At 44.6% G+C, this 18,883-nt stretch overlaps 1 protein-coding gene across 3 annotated transcripts in view; it reads left to right on the top strand.

Moving 5' to 3' along the window:
- LOC120913460 (zinc finger protein 808-like) overlaps positions 1-18,606 on the top strand; it is a 31,906-nt gene extending 13,300 nt beyond the window's left edge. For 2 of the 3 annotated variants that reach the window (XM_040323395.1, XM_040323396.1), the window contains exons 2-6: positions 1,196-1,321; positions 9,458-9,517; positions 10,211-10,358; positions 13,422-13,652; positions 17,175-18,606. In XM_040323395.1, the coding sequence (XP_040179329.1) occupies positions 1,211-1,321; positions 9,458-9,517; positions 10,211-10,358; positions 13,422-13,652; positions 17,175-17,698 (1,074 nt within the window). In that variant the 5' untranslated portion in view covers positions 1,196-1,210 and the 3' untranslated portion in view covers positions 17,699-18,606. The remainder of the gene's footprint in view (positions 1-1,195; positions 1,322-9,457; positions 9,518-10,210; positions 10,359-13,421; positions 13,653-17,174) is intronic. The other variant, XM_040323397.1, reaches the window with a different exon arrangement.
- Positions 18,607-18,883: the final 277 nt, after the last annotated feature.

The following is an 18,883-nucleotide window of genomic DNA, read 5'->3' on the forward strand; positions in this document are numbered from 1 at the left end:
AGGCTATAAAAACTTGTAAACTCCGATTGTTAGCTTAAACTTTAAACATGACTATGGGATTCTCCTAGGAAAATCATGTTTTAGAATAAATGCTCCTTCCTTTGTCTTTGTCTTTTGCTTAAACTGTGCAATACAGTAGACTGTTGGCTTCCCAGCCAGTAGTCCTGTGGTAGGTTGCGTTTCTTTCCCTCAAGGAATGTATAAAATACATTTGCATATTAATACAGAGGAGTCGGAGTCGAGAAGTCGGAGTCGGAAGTACATAAAACTGAGGAGTCGGAGTCGGAACATTTATCTACCGACTCCACAGCCCTGGTTTTTATTTAGTTTACTATTTACACTTTACATACTCTACCATGTGAAAGACACTCTTGTTAAAAGTCATCTTTTGTAGGGCTCATTCGGACATTGCCATCCTGGGGCATTGCATTAGGGTTCATTTTAATCAAATGGGCAGCCATTGCACCATTATGGGAAAAAGTATGTGCAGCATTTTGTTTCCCATGCAGTGCAGCACAACGCACAGGAGTACATTACCATGCATTCATTGTGATGTGTCAGGACTGTGTTGCCTTGGTGCTTTAGGGTGCCCATCAGAATTTATGTCCGAGCAATGTGTTACCGTATGTAATGTGAGCTTTACTTCCAAAGCACCTCAAAGGGGTTGTAAAGGTAATCCCCCCCCCCCCCCCCCTAAATAGCTTCCTTTACCTTAGTGCAGTCCTCCTTCACTTACCTCATCCTTCCATTTTGCTTTTAAATGTCCTTATTTCTTCTGAGAAATCCTCACTCCCTGTTCTTCTGTCTGTAACTCCACACAGTAATGTAATGCTTTCTCGCTGGTGTGGAGTGTCGTGCTCGCCCCCTCCCTTAGACTACAGGAGAGTCAGGACACCCACTAACACACAGCTCTTTTCTCTATCTGCAACGTAGAGAGCGTCCTGACTCTCCTGTATTCCAAGGGAGGGGACGAGCACGACACTCCACACCAGGGAGTAAGCCTCGCATTACTGTGTGGAGTCGCAGGCAGAAGAACACCCTTCTGAAATGGAGTGATCCTTTTACTGCATGAGTACCAAGATTTCTCATCAAACCAATCAGACTGAAAGCCTGTTATGAGTGTCACCCTATCTATGTACACTCTCATCTGCCCTTCAGGGATCTCTAACATGTATACATACTCTTGTTTTGGCAGCTTTTAGTTGTTACCATGTTGGACACTTTGGCATCCTCGGCTATGACAATGGGCCACACCAAGGAACAGATATCTGAGAAGATCCTGAACCACGCTTTAGAAATTATCTACCTGCTGACAGGAGAGGTGAGCTTCACTTTGGACTACATTGAAGGTGTTTGAAGGAAACGTATTGTCTTACAATTGTTTTTCAGATATACATAAATAGATCTCCATGATAGAAATCTTTATTTTCCCTATCCGTCTTTCAGGACAGCCACAACTTGAGAGATAGGCTCCTCCTCTTCCTTAGGAAACACTGCCCAGCCTTTAAAATCTCTCCTCCCCCTGCTAGACCTCAGTTCTTAGTGTTTCCTCCGGTGGGGAGACACTGCTAAGGAACCAGGCAGGGCAGTCAGGGGACTGTGGCCATTATTTTTCCTATGTGGGAGGCAAGGGCTTCCTAAAGGAGATTGGGCGAAAAACTTACCGCCAAAAAACGCACCCCAACCAGGTCGAGCGCGACAGACGGTTTGTGGGGGGGTCCCTATCGTGTCCACAGGACCGCGGCGGGGGAACTCGGCTCCGGGCACCCTGATTACAGGCCGCACATTGTTTTTTTCTTTCAAAAAGTGCGGGCCGAGTGGCGGGCGACGTCACTTCCGGTGCGCCTCGGAAAGGATTCCCTGTGACCCGCGACTTCCGGTTCCGGGTCGCGGCGCTGATAAGAGACCCACGCGTCCTGCTGGAGGTGTCGGATACTCGTTGGGACGAGTTAGACACAGCGCAACCACCCCACTATGTCGGTGACCTCTCCGGAACGGGACCCGATTAGGGACGCTACCTCCAGCCAGTCCAAGGTAAGGGTTCCTGGGGAGGGTTTCCCAAAACTTTAGACTGTGTCTTTTTTCCTTCCTCTACTTTCCCTTGGTGGTTGGGGGAGAGGAGGGATAGGCAGCAAGGGCACCTAGCAGTAGTGTCTGTCTAGTGCTTCCCAGAGGGTTGTAACCATGTTGTTGTTTTTTAAAAAAAAAAAAAAAAAAAACTTTTTGTATCTTTGCTTTTTTAAATGTGGGTCCTTATGTCTTCTATTTTTCAGAAGAGCCTAGAAAAGAGCCAAGAAAAAACAGGAAGGACACATAGTTCTAAGAAGAAATGTGCTTCCTGTAGGGACTCCCTTCCTGATTCTTGGGCAAAAGTTTTGTGCAGAGACTGCATAAACTCTCTAGTTAGGGAAAGGGATGCAGAACAGGAGGATAGTCTAGCTGCTTCAGTTAAGGAACTAGCCTCTACCTTTTCCTCTTTCAAAACCTTGTTTGAAAGGGTGCAACCCCCCCTGGTACCCACACAGGTTACAGCCCACCCTGATGTTCAGGGTCCTGCACCTGCCTCTCCTGATCCTTCAGCGGAAGCAGTTGATTTTGCAGGCCCTTCTCAGGGGCAGCACTCCTTAATGGAGAATGTTGCTTCCGACTCGCAGGCAGAGTCAGGTGAAGAAGACCAGGACAGTGAGTCCAAGAAGTCTTCCAGATACAAGCTATCTCTTGATGAGGTTGAGGAACTGCTAGGTGCCATTTACACGACCCTAGGCATTCACACGGATATTAAACCTCTTAGTCTCCATGACCAGATGTACAAAGGTCTAGGGGAACACAAGGGCAGGGTCTTCCCAGTGCACGAACTTCTGGTTGATACTGTTAAGAAGGAGTGGCAGGACCCTGAAAGAAAGCCTTTCTTTTCTCAATCCCTTAAGAGAAGATTTCCCTTTGCGGAAGATTCCACGTCCATTTGGAATAAGAACCCTAAGTTAGATGCGGCCTTTTCACAAGTCTCTAAAAAGACTGATTTAGCATTTGAGGATATGGGCAACCTGACGGATGCTATGGATAAGAGAATGGACTCGTTGTTGAAGAAAGCATGGGAGTCCATAATTGGCAATTTAAAACCAGAATTAGCAGTTACAGTAGTGGCCCGTAATTTAGAACACTGGCTCTCAAAGATCCAGAAACATATTGAGGCAGATACGGACAAGGACACTATTTTGGCTTCCTTCCCCACAATTTTAAAAGGGGTAGCCTACATTGCGGATGCCTCAGCAGAATCCGTCCGCATGTCAGCCAGGTCAGCAGCCCTGGCTAATTCTGCCAGAAGAGCTCTCTGGCTCAAGACTTGGTCAGGAGACATTGCGTCCAAGTCTAAGTTATGTGGGATTCCCTTTACAGGAGATCTCCTATTTGGTCCTGACCTGGAGTCAGTCTTAGACCGCACGGCGGATAAGAAAAAATCTTTTCCGTTTAAACGTAAAACTCCACAAAAAGGGAGAGGGTTTCGTCCCCAGAGACAAACAGGGGTCCCGAAACCAGAGACTCAAAAAAGGATCTGGACACCTAGGGGTAGGGGAAGAGGAGCGATTTTTCGCCCACCTGACCAGCCCCCCAAAAAACAATGACTCCCAGATCAGAGTGGGGGGAAGGTTGGGGGCCTTCCTCCCACAATGGGAGTCTTTTTCCCCAAACAGGTACGTATTGGCGATAGTGAGAAGGGGGTATTCCCTAGAGTTCTCATGCCTTCCGCCACAGAGGTACCTGGTCACTCAGCTTCCCAGAGCCAAGGAAAAAGCAGAAGCTCTAGTGGGGGCCTTGAGGGATCTGGAGGTCCAAAATGTTGTTTGCAGAGTCCCAAAAGGAGAGGAGAAAAGAGGGTTTTACTCCCACGTTTTCGTGGTAAAGAAACCCTCTGGCAAGTACAGGTTAATCTTAAACCTGAAACCGCTGAACAAGTCAGTAACATACAAAAGATTCCGTATGGAGTCAATTTTCACGGTAAGGGCCCTCCTACCACAGAATTGCTTTATGGTCTCCCTGGACCTCAGGGACGCGTACCTGCACGTACCCATTGCAGAGGGGTCTCAGGAGTTTCTACGGCTAGCGATAGACTTGGGAACTTCGGTGGTGCACCTACAGTTCCAGGCCTTGCCATTCGGTCTATCCTCCTCACCCCGCGTGTTCACAAAGGTCCTGGCGGAACCAATAGCTTTTCTGCGTCTTCAGGGAGTGGGTATAATAGCGTACCTGGACGACCTGCTTCTTTTTGCAGCCTCTCCGGAACAAGTCTCCAGGGACCTGGAACTAACCAAAAAGACCCTTATGGACCTAGGTTGACTGTTAAACCTGGAAAAATCCAGTCTAATACCATCGCAGCGCATTCCTTATTTAGGGTACACCCTGGACTCCACCCTGCTAAGGGTCTTCCTTCCATTAGAGAAGGCTCTAAAGTTAGAAAAGTCAGTATCTGCCCTCCAGGGCAGCCATCAGGTTTCAATCAGATTCCTGATGTCAACACTAGGACTGTTAACTTCCACTCTACCGGCAGTCCAGTGGGCAGAGATTCACTTTCGGGCCCTGCAGGCCTTTGTACTCAGAATCTGGGACCACAGCTCAGAACACCTAGACGTCCTGGTACAGGTCCCAAGTCAGGTAAAGAGATCCCTCTGGTGGTGGAGAAAGATCACCAATCTGTCGCAGGGTCGTCTATGGCATATCCGGTCTCCACTGATTGTCACCACAGACGCCAGCGGCAGAGGTTGGGGGGCTCACCTGGGGGTACTTCCAGCACAGGGTGTTTGGGAAGTGGCAGAGCTGAAACATTCCTCCAACTGGAAGGAGCTGAGGGCGATCGGTTTAGCTCTCATCTTCTTTCAGGAGAGACTTCGAGGACACCACGTCCAGGTGAGGTCAGACAATGCGTCGGCCGTGGCCTATGTAAACAAGCAGGGTGGCACCAGGTGTGTAGCCCTGTCGGCCATAACAACAAGAATCTTTCGCTGGGCCGAAACAAACACCCTGTCCTTATCAGCAGTTTTTCTAAGGGGGATAGAAAACAGTACAGCGGATTTCCTCAGTCGAAGTCAACTGAGGGAAGACGAGTGGTCCCTCAATCAGGAGGTCTTCCATCTTTTGGTCAAGAGATGGGGGTCTCCGGAGATAGATCTCTTCGCATCCAGGGAGAACGCAAAAACACATTGGTTTTTCTCTCGGGGCAGGGGAGAGGGAGCAAGAGGGATAGATGCCCTATCCCAGAGCTGGCGATTCGGGATTTGTTACGCCTTCCCACCCCCAGCTCTTCTACCACTGGTCCTGAGAAAATTTCAGCTGGAGAACACCTCACTTATCCTTGTGGCACCCCACTGGCCCAAGAGGGCTTGGTTTTCGGTTCTCAAGCAACTGACCACAGAACCCCCTCTTTTTCTTCCTCTTCGAGAGGATCTCCTCTCGCAGGGTCCAGTTCTATGCCCTCAGGTACACAGGTGGAACCTTGCGGCGTGGTTACTGAGGAGTCCTTGCTGAGGTCCAGAGGTTTTTCGGACAAACTGACTGCCACCCTTCTTAACAGTAGGAAGAAGGAGACACGTTCTATTTATAGAAAAGTTTGGCTTCGTTTTAATACTTGGTGCCAGGAATTTTCCTTTCCAACACAAAGCCACAAGTCCGTTCTGGAGTTTCTCCAGTGCGGAGCGGATAAAGGCTTGTCAGTGAGTACCCTTAAAGGCCAGGTCTCAGCCCTCAGTGTGTTTCTAGAGAGCCCTCTAGCATCCAATCCTTGGGTCATCAGGTTCTTTAGGGCTTTGTCCAGACAGAAACCTACCCAGGGACCTCCCTTCCCCAAGTGGGATCTATCACTAGTTTTACAGGTGCTAACAGGGTTGCCCTTTGAACCCTTAGACAAGTGTTCGTTAAAGGATCTAACATTTAAAACAGTCTTTTTAGTTGCAGTGACTACTGCCAGGAGGGTCAGTGAATTGGAAGCCCTGTCCATTCGTCCTCCTTTTTGTGTAATTTTTCCGGATCGAGTTGTTTTTAAAACCGATCCGGCCTTCCTTCCGAAAGTGGCTTCCAAGTTCCATAGAAGCCAGGAGGTTGTGTTACCTTCATTTTGTTCCAATCCCTCTGGTGAAAGGGAATTTAAGTTTAGTACACTAGATGTTAGGAGATGTATCCTACAGTACTTGGAGCTGACTCGAGCTTTTAGGAAGTCAGACTCTTTGTTCGTTTTGTTTTCTGGGACCAGAAAGGGACAGAAAGCGTCTCGGCGCACAATTGCTAGGTGGCTTAGACTAGTTATTGGGCAGGCTTACTCCTTGACTGGTAGGGAAGTCCCTACAGGAATAAAGGCGCACTCTACCCGAGCGGTGGCTACTTCTCAGGCTGAAAGGGCTGGAGCGACGCCAGATCAAATATGCAAAGCCGCAACTTGGTCCAGCTACGCCACTTTCATCAAGCATTACAGAGTAGACTTGGTGTCAGCAGGTGAACAAGCCTTTGGGAGAAAAGTCTTGCAAGCCGTGGTCCCACCCTAAATTGTAAGTACTCGATTATCCTCTCAAGTTGTGGCTGTCCTGAAAGACGGATAGGGAAAAATGGAGTTACACTTACCGGTAACGTCCTTTCCAGTAGTCTTTCAGGACAGCCCTAGTTACCCTCCCGAAAAGTAGGAAGAAGGGGTTTCTAATCCAGGAACATAGTATGATATTGATGTGTTAACTATGGATTACTAACATGTTCTTGTGTCTCCCCAGCGGACCGGAGTGCTCGTATAAAAACTGAGGTCTAGCAGGGGGAGGAGAGATTTTAAAGGCTGGGCAGTGTTTCCTAAGGAAGAGGAGGAGCCTATCTCTCAAAGTTGTGGCTGTCCTGAAAGACTACTGGAAAGGACGTTACCGGTAAGTGTAACTCCATTTTTTTATATAATTTTCTGTGTTAGAGCTGATCTATGTTGTATTGGGGCATTGTAATCTGTACAATGCACCACGTTGCATCTGGAAAGTCTTCACAGAGCTTCACTTTTTCCACATTTTGGTATGTTACAGCCTTCAGAGTTCCTGTAAAGAAGAATGGGAGAAACTGCCCAAAATAGGTGTGCCAAGCTTGTAGCATCATACTCAAAAAGACTTGAGGCTCTGATTGGTGCCAAAGGTGCTTCAACAAAGTATTGAGCAAAGCAAAGATTTATTTTCAATAAATTTGCAAAGATTTCAAGCAAACTTCTTTCACTTTGTCATTATGGGGTATTGTTTGTAGAATTTTGAGGAAAATAATGAATTACATTTTGGAATAAGGCTGTAACTAGAGCTGCAGAATTTTGGCTAAAATGAGAATCACAATTTTTTTTCTCAGAATAAAGATTAAAATTTTTGCGGCGTAACATCTTTAACATTATACAAAAATATTGGGCTAACTTTACTGTTTTTTTTTTTTTGTTTTTTTTTATTATTATTATTTAAAGTGTAAAATTGTGAGATACTATATGTGAACCAGGTTAAGAGGCCTGTCAGATACAAGCCCCATATTCAACACTGGACTGGATGTGACATGTGTACTAAGAAAGCAACTTGCATGTGACCCACAACCTTGGGTACATTACCAAACTATATACAACTGAAATTTTTGATCGCAGAACAAGAATTGGTACATAAGAAAATTTAAACGAGGCATTGCCCGCACATTGCATTAGTAGATGTGTGGGCAATACGTGGAGACACCAACCAAATGCTCCCATATGAATAGTGCATATAATGTTCAAGAGACTTAAAGTGGAGTTCCACTTTTTGGAACCCTCCCCTCTTCGGTGTTCCATTTGGCCCCTTTCAGGGGGAGGGGAGAGCTCTAATACAGGTAAGAATATAGAGAAAAATACCCAATCAAAAGAGTGGGCAAAGTCAGACTTTGAGGCTCGTGGAAGTATAAAATATAATTTATTACACAAATTTACAAAATGTACACTGACAATGGTATAATAGAATGCAACTGGTTACAATCACAATACAACCATCCGGAACAAAAATAAATGAATAGTGAATGAATCCTATTGAAGTCGCCCTCAATCCTATATTTTAATATATATTTTTTTTTGTGGGACCTCCGCTTTAAGAACGGAGTGCTGTTGTAAGCAGTAGTGCAATAAAAAAAGAACTAAGAAACCAAAGATCACTGTTTACTATTACCGCCATTCCAGTATAGTTTACAGAAGATGCAGTCCAGATTTCTATTATATAGTTATAGCTGCCAGAACACAAGCATTCCCACTGTAAAGTGCTGAAACGAAGGAAAGTTCAAAACCAAAAAGGTGGCCTGTCTCAGCCTCAGCTAGAGATCTCAATTTATAGTGTACTGTCACTAACCATGAGATCATATCCAGTGTAACATCCATCTTTTGCTGCTGAGGCAGCAAATGCAAAGCTTAAAGAGTAGCTATAGTGTGGATCATAACCATTGTAGAGTTAATGCCTGGCACTTGGTATGGAACAACTCAAAGTATCAAGGCAAACGGGTAGATCCCACTGCAAAACATTCACGATGGACGATTCTTCATGATATACCAGTCGTGGGCAGCATTAGTGGTGGTAAATAAGGTGACCTTAACCCCACTGATCACCCTCAAGCTAGCTGAAAAGGACATGGAATAGATGATTCCATTCTCCCTCATCTTCCTCTTGATGTCATTTGAAGGAGACTCTGCTTTTGTAATTTTACAGTGAAATCTGGAAAAATTGAAATCTGTCCCTTTTTTGTCTAGCCTTGCGAAGGATGAGATTTCGATCTTTACAATTCAGCTTCCTAGCAAGTAGTGGCCATGGTGCAGTGCCTGGTGAGGGAGGTTTTGCTGGCACCCTGTGCACTCTTTCCATCACAAATGCAGAGGAGAACTGGGCCTCGGGGAGCATGGTTTTCAGCCAGGCCTCAACAAATTTCCCAGGGTTCTGCCCCTCAGCCTTCTCTGGTAGGCCCACTATTCAGAGATTGTTCCTTCTGAGGCGATTTTCTAGGTCATCTGCTTTTAGCACCAGAATAATATTTGTTTTTGTGCTGCAGCCACCCTATTAAAGATAGGAGAAAAGTCCTCCTCCCCAGGGTAGAGATTCTACGCTCAGTTTTGAACACCCGCTCTGTGACACACTGCATGTTATGGCGCAGTAGCCCTATGTCCACCTTAATCTCTTCTGTCTTTTCTGGGGGAGAGGTGTTGAGCATTAACTTGCTCCAAGTTAAGCTTGCCCTGCTTGTCCCGGCCTTTAGAAGTGTCCAAGGCAGCTGTTGCGGTTCTCCTCGTATGAGCTTTAAAAAAAACTGTACTTTAAATAGCTGTAGAGAAAAGAAGACTGCATATAAACAGTTACAACTTATGTAGGAGGATTTGTTTCATCTCTGTGTATCACCTAAGGCCAGCCACTTTAAATATTATCGTCAGACCATTTTGTTCTCTCATCTCGCACTCTGTTTGTTTCAGAAATACGTCATTGTAAAGAAAAAGTTTCCACACTGCTGTGTCCACCCAAAATCTGGAGGGGTAAGTATACCATTTCACCTTTTAGTTGGGTTTTCCTCTGTTCAGTTCTACCAGACGACAATCTTTTATCGAACAGTGAGAAACCTTCCACTCTTCTACCCTCTACTTCTTCCCAAAAATGAGCTGCTAGTACATCATTCGGACATCACAACAGAAGTAACAAGTGTAGTGCTTATTCTTTATTACATACCCCTATACAATATACAAGTGGAAACTACAAAGGCAAGTTTATCATCCTCCCCTCCAAGAGCTTGCATACTATTGATGTTAGGCTAACTGGTCTGTAATTCCCTGGGATGTATTTTAGGCCCTTTTTAAATATTGGTGCTTCATTGGCTTTTCTCCAGTCCGCTGGTACCATTCCAGTCACTAGACTGTCAGTAAAAATTAGCCCGAAGCTCTTCCTAAATAAGGCTTTCCACCTCCTTCAACTGTAGTTATCCCTACAGGAGCAGGAAATATGTTCCATCTAGCACACTGCATCTCCTGCTTCTCCCACAGATGTCAGGACCAGGAGAGACACCGATTGTGTCACTCCACCCCTCCCGCTAATCTGCATCCTGACAGGGGAGACTAAAACTTGGCACAAGCCATTGTGATGAGAGTTTTATATGTTTGTTGTTGTCTGTGTTGGTTTTGAAGCCACAAATGTCATTCCTGTTACTGTGCACCAACACTGTTACAATGCTGCAGGTACCTGTGAAGTGTGATGATGTTGCCGTGTACTTCTCTATGGAAGAATGGGACTATGTCAAAGGGCATAAGGAAGATTACCAAGATGTCATCATGGATACTGATGTACCCAGCAATACAGTGGAGATTACAGAAAATACTGACCTGGGTAATTGTACATTTTGTAAACTTATACACTTTGAATGTAAAAATAAAAACATTTATAAAAGATCCATATTAAATTCAGATATGTATTCCTTAAAAAGTAAAAAATAAAATAGAAAAAGTGCAGCGCAAAACTCAAATATATAAATGATACTGGTATACTCAAACACCAATACCATAAGTATGAATATGCAGAAAAAATGGAAAAAAAAAAAAAATTATTAAAAATTAAATACAATTCAAACAAACAGTCCAAAAGTCCATAAGTGTCAGAAGATGAGTGAATTAAACGAAAATAAATCTCCAACACGTGACAATCCACCAAAATTTTGAAGTGATCCCTCCACCGTTGTAGATGGCTACTCTCACCTTCATATATGGACCACTGAGTTAACAGATGGTCAATAAAGCAAATCAAATAGGCAGGTCATGAACAGGAACCAGGCTGATGTATTAGATCCTCATAAGACAACCAAACCGCAAAGGACAGGTGCATGTAAAGAGATAATCACAGACTAAGTGCTCACTGTTGCAATGTGTGGATTTATTCTTTAAAAGAAGCAAAAGTCAGGCTACTCACATTTGGCCAGACAAAAAACGGCATGAAGTAACAATCTTTAGGAATGAACAGCAGATGAGCGACGTGATGTTTCAGGCTCCTAAACAGTTCCTTTAAAAAGTGCTTAAATGCATTTCAAAGGATAAATTCACCTTTTTAAAATAAATGCACAATTTTTTTGCAGGTAAAAAAATGTGCATTTATTATTATTCTTACTAGGACCCTGGAAATCATTGTGCCCGCGATCAGCAGGTCACAGGTGCCATGCAAGTCTCCTGCAGACTGTTAGTGTATCTGATACACACTGACGGGAAGAATGGACAACCACATCACTCAACAGCACCCTGGTATTTCACCAAAGGCTGTACTTCATTCTCATGAATGACGCGGCCGGGAGAGAGGAGCTCCACATGGCCGCTTCTTTTTTTAAATGGTGAAAGCCAGCGGGGGGAGAAGAGCCCTGCTTACTGTCACTAGAGGCAGCGAATCAGGGAGAGGCTGCAGGAGTGGGAACGTGTTACATGCTCCACCCTAAAAACTGGTGTAACATGCTCTCAAAGGTGAACCTATCCTTTGAATATTATAAGACCCCAATGTATTTGCCTCCTGTAATCCTTTGTGCAGCCGCATTCAGATTGGGAAAGGACTGAGCCGCAGTGCAGTGGTCTTTAAAGCTAGATCTTTTAAATATATGGGTTTAACAGGGCTCAAAATTTCAAGTCCTGAGCAACTAGCCAGGCCTCAAGGCATACTCGCCACCAGTTGGCCCGCCCAACCCCTACCATGTCCCGCCCCCTAATACCAATCCTAGACACGCCCTCATAAATCTCATGAAATTACACTTAAATGTTTTATGTAGAATTAAGTTATAAAAATAAATATTAACAACAACTTTATCCGTGCCCAAAAATGCAGCCTACCCATGTCTACCAATGCAGCCAGAGTCCCCCCACAGATATTGCAGCCAGAGTCCCCCCCCCCCCCCCCCGCATCCTACCTGTGCTGGATAGGAGAGGAGCCTCCGCAGAATGGTTCAAACCACGGGGAACATTGCAGCTTTCAATTCAATAGCTGTGTTCCCCGCTGCAAGTGTCATATACAGCCCCTCCCCTCTTGTCCGGGAAACTTTGATAGACATATCACCCATCCAATCCTGGGATGGGTGATATGTCTATCAAAGTGCCCGGACAAGGGGGAGGGGCTGTATAAGACGCGCGCTGCGGGGAACACGGCTATTGAATTGAAAGCTGTAATGTTCCCCGCGCTTTGAACCCATTAGGTGGCGGCGGCTCTGCTCTCCTTGCTCCCCCCCCCCCCCCTTGCTCCTTCCCAGCCCTCAATATTTATTCACAAAATGCGAGCAGGCGAGTTAAATTTTGAGGGCTGGTTTTAGAATAAAAAAATAAAACTCTTAACTCTTGCATATGAGTTTAATAATAAATTCTTTAGTACTAGTTTTGCTCATGAAATTTTATTTTGAGATGTTGGTACATAACAATACAAGTATACACTCCCCATATACTCTTTATTACAATATCCATCATGGGTATGGAACCAGTGGGAGGGTGGGAGCTTGACCCCAGGAGCTCCAGTCCAGATTTGCATAATTCCATGTTTGAGGTTCCTGTGTGGCTCTACAACATATATAGCATTTCATGCAAGCGCCTTTAGGCCCTGTTCGCATGCGGTGTGGAATTCTGTGCGGTTTCCGCACTGCATCAAAATCGCAACCCGTTTATGCAAACCACTGCTGGTGTGTGTATATTGAGTTACCGTCACCCCAAAATTAGTTCACAGACCTCAGTGCGATTTGCAGAATCGGATCACATGGGTTTGAACACCCATGCGATCTGACTCTGGTGCGGCAAAGAAAGGGTCCCGCACGATTTTTGAACGGCTCAAATTGCACTGCTGCAGAATAGCATTTGATGATTTTTTTTTTTAACAGGGATGTGGTGCAATTCCTGTTCAAATCGCATGTGGTTCCCACACCAGTGTGAATCGGGCCTTATAGTGTGCAGTCATGTTAGGTTTGGACTGAACAAATGAGTTCCATTTTATTACAATTACAGGAGGTCCCCGGGTTACAAACAAGACAGGGTCTGTAGGTTTGTTCATAAGTTGAATCTGTTTGTAAGTCGGAAGAGGTACATTTTTTAAGTGTAGCTCCAGCCAAAAAAATATATATATTTTTAAGCTTTTTGGATAGGGAAGGGTTAGTGATGTTTGTTTTGCTGTCTGTGCCCCTGTTCAGAATATTTCATCTCCACTTTCTGTCCCAATGACAGATTTTGAGAATTTGTTTTTTTTGTGGAAACAAGGATTGGTGATAAAGCATCAGTGATGGTACTTTATTCCCATAATAACTCTTACAGGAGTGAATTTCCCTTCCCAGGGGTAGATTTCCTCTCACTTCCTGTTGCCTCCCTCCGCTTGTAAGTAGAAGTCGTTTGTAAGTTGGATGTTTGTAACTAGGGAACCGCCTGTATTCCTGTTTCCATATTGTAGAATTGCCAGACCTCCATGCTGGAGAGTTACAGCGTGACTCTTATGATGTCCCGGATGATAACACAGCTGATGCCACAAATGATGCCACGACTGAGGTCTCGCCTGGTGCCTCATCTGCTCCAAAACAAGATGAGGACAATGAAAAGAGTAAAAAGGACAAAAAGGAGAAGGATGAATCTGAAGACAAGGGTAAAAGTGACTCGGAAGACAGTGAAGAGGACACAGCTAGTGGTAAGTCAGCAGGAGTAACAAGTAGCTGTTTATAGACCTCATTCCCTTATTTCTAGTGAGATAACAGAAACATCTCTGCCACGTCCAGCTGTAAACTGGTACTGTGTAGAGATGTAAAAATTCCAGAAAATGTGAAGCCATGAGAAGGGGAAAAAATGTTCAGAAAAAAAGTGTGGCGTACTTTTACAAATTGAAAGTAATTTCCTTATTCAGTACAGCTTATTCGGTATTTTTCTTAATGTCTTTAGGCATGCCAGGATGTGTTTTGTCATCCTTTTCGTAGCATTTAGAAAATTTATATTTCTTCTCCCAATATTTGCAAATTGTAGCTTTGCTCTCAGCAGAAATTGCAGTGTGGAAATGATTCCAAACTCTAGATGTTGGTCTCTCCATTTTACTGACCATTCTATAGGTAAACATTATGCTGTGATGGAGGAGAACATTAATAGGAATCATTTAAAGGTTATACCAGGGGTGGGCAAACTTTTTGACTCAAGGGCTGCAATGGGTTCATATATTGGACCCGGGGGCCTGGACCAAGAGTAGATGGACGGTGTGTATGTGTGAATTAATATAAATTAAATTTGTAACATTAAATGTTTAGATTAATTTACGGTAGAAAAGCATAAAGAGTTATTTTACAAAATCTCTTTTTTGTTAAGGCATGATTTGGCTTTGTTGTTGCAATTCGCACCTCGGACCCCTTTACATTACACAGCACCTCTGGACCCCTTTTACATTATACAGTACCGCACCTCTGGACCCCTTTTACATTATACCAGTGGTCTCCAAACTGCGGTCCTTTGCTTCCCTTTATCCGGCCCTTGGAGCACTATCCCTCCCAATGATACGAGACACTATTCTGCCATCTGACACCGACAATGGAGCACCATTTCTCCCACTGACACCACTAATGGGGCACTATTCCTCCATATGATACCAGCAATGGGGCACTATTCCTCCCCCTAATACCAGATGTTTACTCCCACTGATGCCAGGAAAATTTTCAGTCCCGCTGGCCAAAGTCCGGCCCTGCAAGAGTCTGAAGGAAAATAAACCAGCCCTTTGTTTAGAATGTTTGGAGACCCCTGCATTATACAGTACCGCACCTCTGGACCCCTTTACATTACACAGCACCGACTGTCTGGACCACTTTACATTACACAGCACCGACTGTCTGGACCACTTTACATTACACAGCACCGACTGTCTGGACCACTTTTACATTACACAGCACCCCACCTCTGGTCCATGTTATGGAAACTTGCAAGTGGGTGATACAACATACACATGATCATACATGTAGGTACCTAGCCTCACCTGCTGCTGCAGTGTGTGCTGCTGCGACTGCCTGGGCCTGGCTTTTGGGTTCCTGGTTTCCCGTCACGTCACTCACCGACCCGCTCGGGGAAGAGATGAAGGCGTGCAGAGGAGGGTAGGCGGAGCTTTAGGCTCCGCCTACACTAGCTGGTTAGGATGGTGAATGAAGCAAGCATGGGGGCGCCTGTCACACTTGACTCCTCCATGCTGCCAGACACTGGGGACTGCTGAGCTTTTGTTGGAAGGTGAAGACGTGCCGTGCCACCGCCGAGGCTTGCGGGAGGCGGCCACAGCCGTGGGAATCTTTTTTTAAAGCAGGGATTTCTCTCTTTTTTTTTTTTTTTCTTTTTTGGGCGCCCCCCCTTCCTATAGCGCCGATGGCACTTCTTATGACTGAATGCAATGCAGATCATACACAGACACGCGGCGGTGGGAAAAAAAAAAAAAAAAACATGGTCAGTTTTCGGCCCTGTACCCAGGGCCGGATTAAAAGGTCCGCCGGGCCGTAGTTTGCCCATTCCTGGGTTATACAGATAAACAAATTTGTCAAATTAACCCTCTTACCTGTCAATTTAAAGGATAAGTTCACCTTATAATAAATGCACATTTTTTTTCAGGTAAAAAAATGTGCATTTACAATTTTTTTTTTTTTTTTTTTTTTTTGTTTGTTTGATCAGCCTAGAAAGTATTGCACCAGCTTTCATCAGATATTCTGATGTTATTCAGGTCTCCTGCAGACTGTCAGTGTAAGCTGTCTGCCCCGTACATCGCACATCATGCAGGCAGTTTTACACTGACAGGAAAAATCAATGAACTACCAGAGCGCTCAACAGCACCGCGGTATTTCTTGAGATCTGCAAGCCGACAGCCTCAAAGTTTTTATTTTATTTTTTTATCGTAGGGATCTGTCCAATCAGCTGTGCTCTGTTTGAATTAAAGCAATATTAAAGTCTTTGTTTTTTTCTTTAAAAATAACAATTGCCTGCTCTGTGCGGTGGTTTTGCACAGAGCAGCCCGGATCCTCCTCTTCTTGGGTCCCTCGTTGAAGCTCCTGCCCCCTCCTATCTGTTCGGTGCCCCCACAGCAAGCAGGTTGCTCTGGGAGCACTCAAGCAGGCGTGCTCCCGAGCTGCAGCTCTGTGTATCCATTCACACAGAGCCACAGCTTGGTCCCACCTTCTATGTCTCCTGATTGGCTCAATGGCTGTGATTGACAGCAGCGGGAGCCAATCAGGAGTGCAAGTCTCCAGAGAGCCAAGGCTTTTGTGGACATGCATGGAGGTAAAAAAACATGTGCCTTTCCAACCACTTTATGGCCTGAGAGGACCAGAACTATCATCTACTGTATCCCAACAATCACCCACCTGTAGGAGGTACAAGATGGAGTCCACAAACTAAGACTTTCCCCTGCAGTGCCACCAAGTGGCAGAAATGTATATATTTATCTTGTTTGAGAAGTACGGTGTTGCTTGTATTCCAGGATTTGATTGTCTTCAGCAGAGAGAACTTGCAATAATTTAAAGGGGGTTGTAAAGGTACGTTTTTTTTCACCTTAATGCATTAAAGTGAAAAAACATCTCATCATTAGCGCCCCCCCAAGCCACCGTTTACTTACCTGACCCTTCGAAAGTCCTGCGCCGTGAACACGCAGGCTTCTCGGATGGCTTTTCAGCTCATTCATTGGTAGATTGAAAGCAGCGCAGCCATTGACTCACGCTGCGGTCAATCATATCCAATGACGCGGGGGGGGCGGGCCGAGTGATACAGTGAGCGGCTATAGCCACCCGCTGTATCACAGGAGCGCACCCACACAAACTTTCCACCATGCAAGAGAGTGTATTTTTCCCCCCAATTTTTCAGTAGTGCGTGCGTGCGTGCGTGTTTTTGTTTTTTTGTTTTCTTTTCTAGGCCTTCCCATCTTTAGCTTTGTGTAAAAAGAGATTTTACAATTGATGCTTCTCATTCTAAACATTGTTTTCCTAGTTGTCATTCTGGTCCTCTGGCTTCATTGCTTTGAGTAAATAAACATGCAGTAAAAATCCTGGAGTTCTGCTTTTAAAGATTTTCTTTTGTGCACCTGAAGAACCCCTGATCCAAGGCAAACCTCAACTTCTGCCCCCACACTTGTTTTATTTTTATTTCAGTCTTTCCAATATAATGTGTGTGGTGTTGTGTTTTTTTTTTTTTTTTTTTTCTCTTTTACTAGCTGAATCCATGAAGATGGATGTGGCTAGAGACCGATCCTTTGGAGGCCCTTTCTACCGCGAGGCCATGCGGTTTGAGATGACAGAGGAGATACAGGAAGATGGCACAGTAAGACCCCTCAGCACTGAAGCCACCTTGTTGGATAAGCTCCATCCTGAAATATATCGATACGACCAGAACATCTGGAGCATCAGCCAGAGGTTTATATGCGGCACGAACAACAGACCTTACAACCAGCCTTCCATAATAACCGACGACGATGACAGTGACTTGGGACAGTCAGCGATTCAAGTGCCCAACCTGGCTGAAGAGAAACCTTACCGATGTGTCGCCTGTGATCAACTGTTCAAGTATAAGTCCAGCGTCACAAGACATTACGCCGTAGTGCATGGGGTGAAACCTCACCAGTGCAACGAGTGTGGCAAACGGTTCTCCACCAAATTTAACTCTGTAGTGCACAAGTGCCATCCGCGCAAAAACAAGAGCCCCTGGGGAAATGATCCTTCAGGTTTAAATAGTTAAAAAAAAAAAGCACCCGAAACTTGGAAAGTGCGTTGCCACCTGCTTGTGCGTATGCAAGTAGGCCCCGCCTAGGCGGCAGACAGACTGTTTGTGAACGTGTGTCATGATAGAACGCTTAAAGGGACTTTAGCCTAATTTTTATTTCTTTTCCTCTTTTATATTTGCCTAATGTAGATATTTAGGGGATTAGTGTAGCGGCATACTCCTTGTTACAAGACTATTACTACTTCCTTTAAGCAAGCTGGGAAATCCTAGGACCAGGTAGGAAATTCCTCCAAGAGAATGCAGCCGGTGCCTAACTTTTATTTTTTTGAGCCTTGTTTATTTACTGTTATAAGTGAAACTACATCTCCGGTTCCTTAGCTGAAGCCATCTCCTGGATGGGACTGACTTGCTCCTGAATTATTAATTTCCCCTGAGGATGTAATTTTAAGTTAAATTTCAGAGCTGGTTCTAATGTGTACAGTAGTTCCCTTTCTTCTCACCATGATAATCCTTTTATGTTCTTCTATTGAGGTGTGATTATCACTTCACAGTACAGTAAATTGGAAGATGTGACCAAGGATCAGGCTGAGCTTTGACACACTTGTGATTATAGTCGGGTCCATAAGTTTTATTGGTGTTGAATAGAGCAGAGAGAGGAAGCAAACTCCATCTCCAAGTTTGCTTAAAAAAATGTTCACAATTCATAAAAATGTATAAAGGTATAATATATATTTCTAGGTGCTTGATGCAAGGACGATTTGAGGTTGGCGTCCATTTTTTTTTTTTTTTTTTTTTTTTTTTTTTTAAATGAAGCAGAGAAAACTGAGAACATAAACAGTGATTGGGTCAGTCTCCAGTTGTTACAGAGGGACCAGTTGAAATGTGCTGTGAAATGAACAGGGAGTAAAATGATGGTAAAAGCAGATGTTTGCAAGTGTTTTTTTCTTTATTAGCTTGTGATATTAAAGATTTTGTTTCAGCATGTACACTAGTTTCCATGAAATCAATAATAAGATCAGAGGGCCAGATTCACAAAAGGGATACGACTGCGTTTCTCCTGATACGCCGTCGTATCCCTGTTTCTATCTATGCGACTGATTCATAGAATCAGTTACGCATAGATATCCCTAAGATCCGACAGGTGTAATAGTTTTACACTGTCGGATCTTAGGATGCAGTACCGCGGCCGCTGCTGGGGGG

Source organism: Rana temporaria, chromosome 9 (genome assembly GCF_905171775.1).
Source record: "Rana temporaria chromosome 9, aRanTem1.1, whole genome shotgun sequence".
Taxonomy (NCBI): Eukaryota; Metazoa; Chordata; class Amphibia; order Anura; family Ranidae; genus Rana; species Rana temporaria.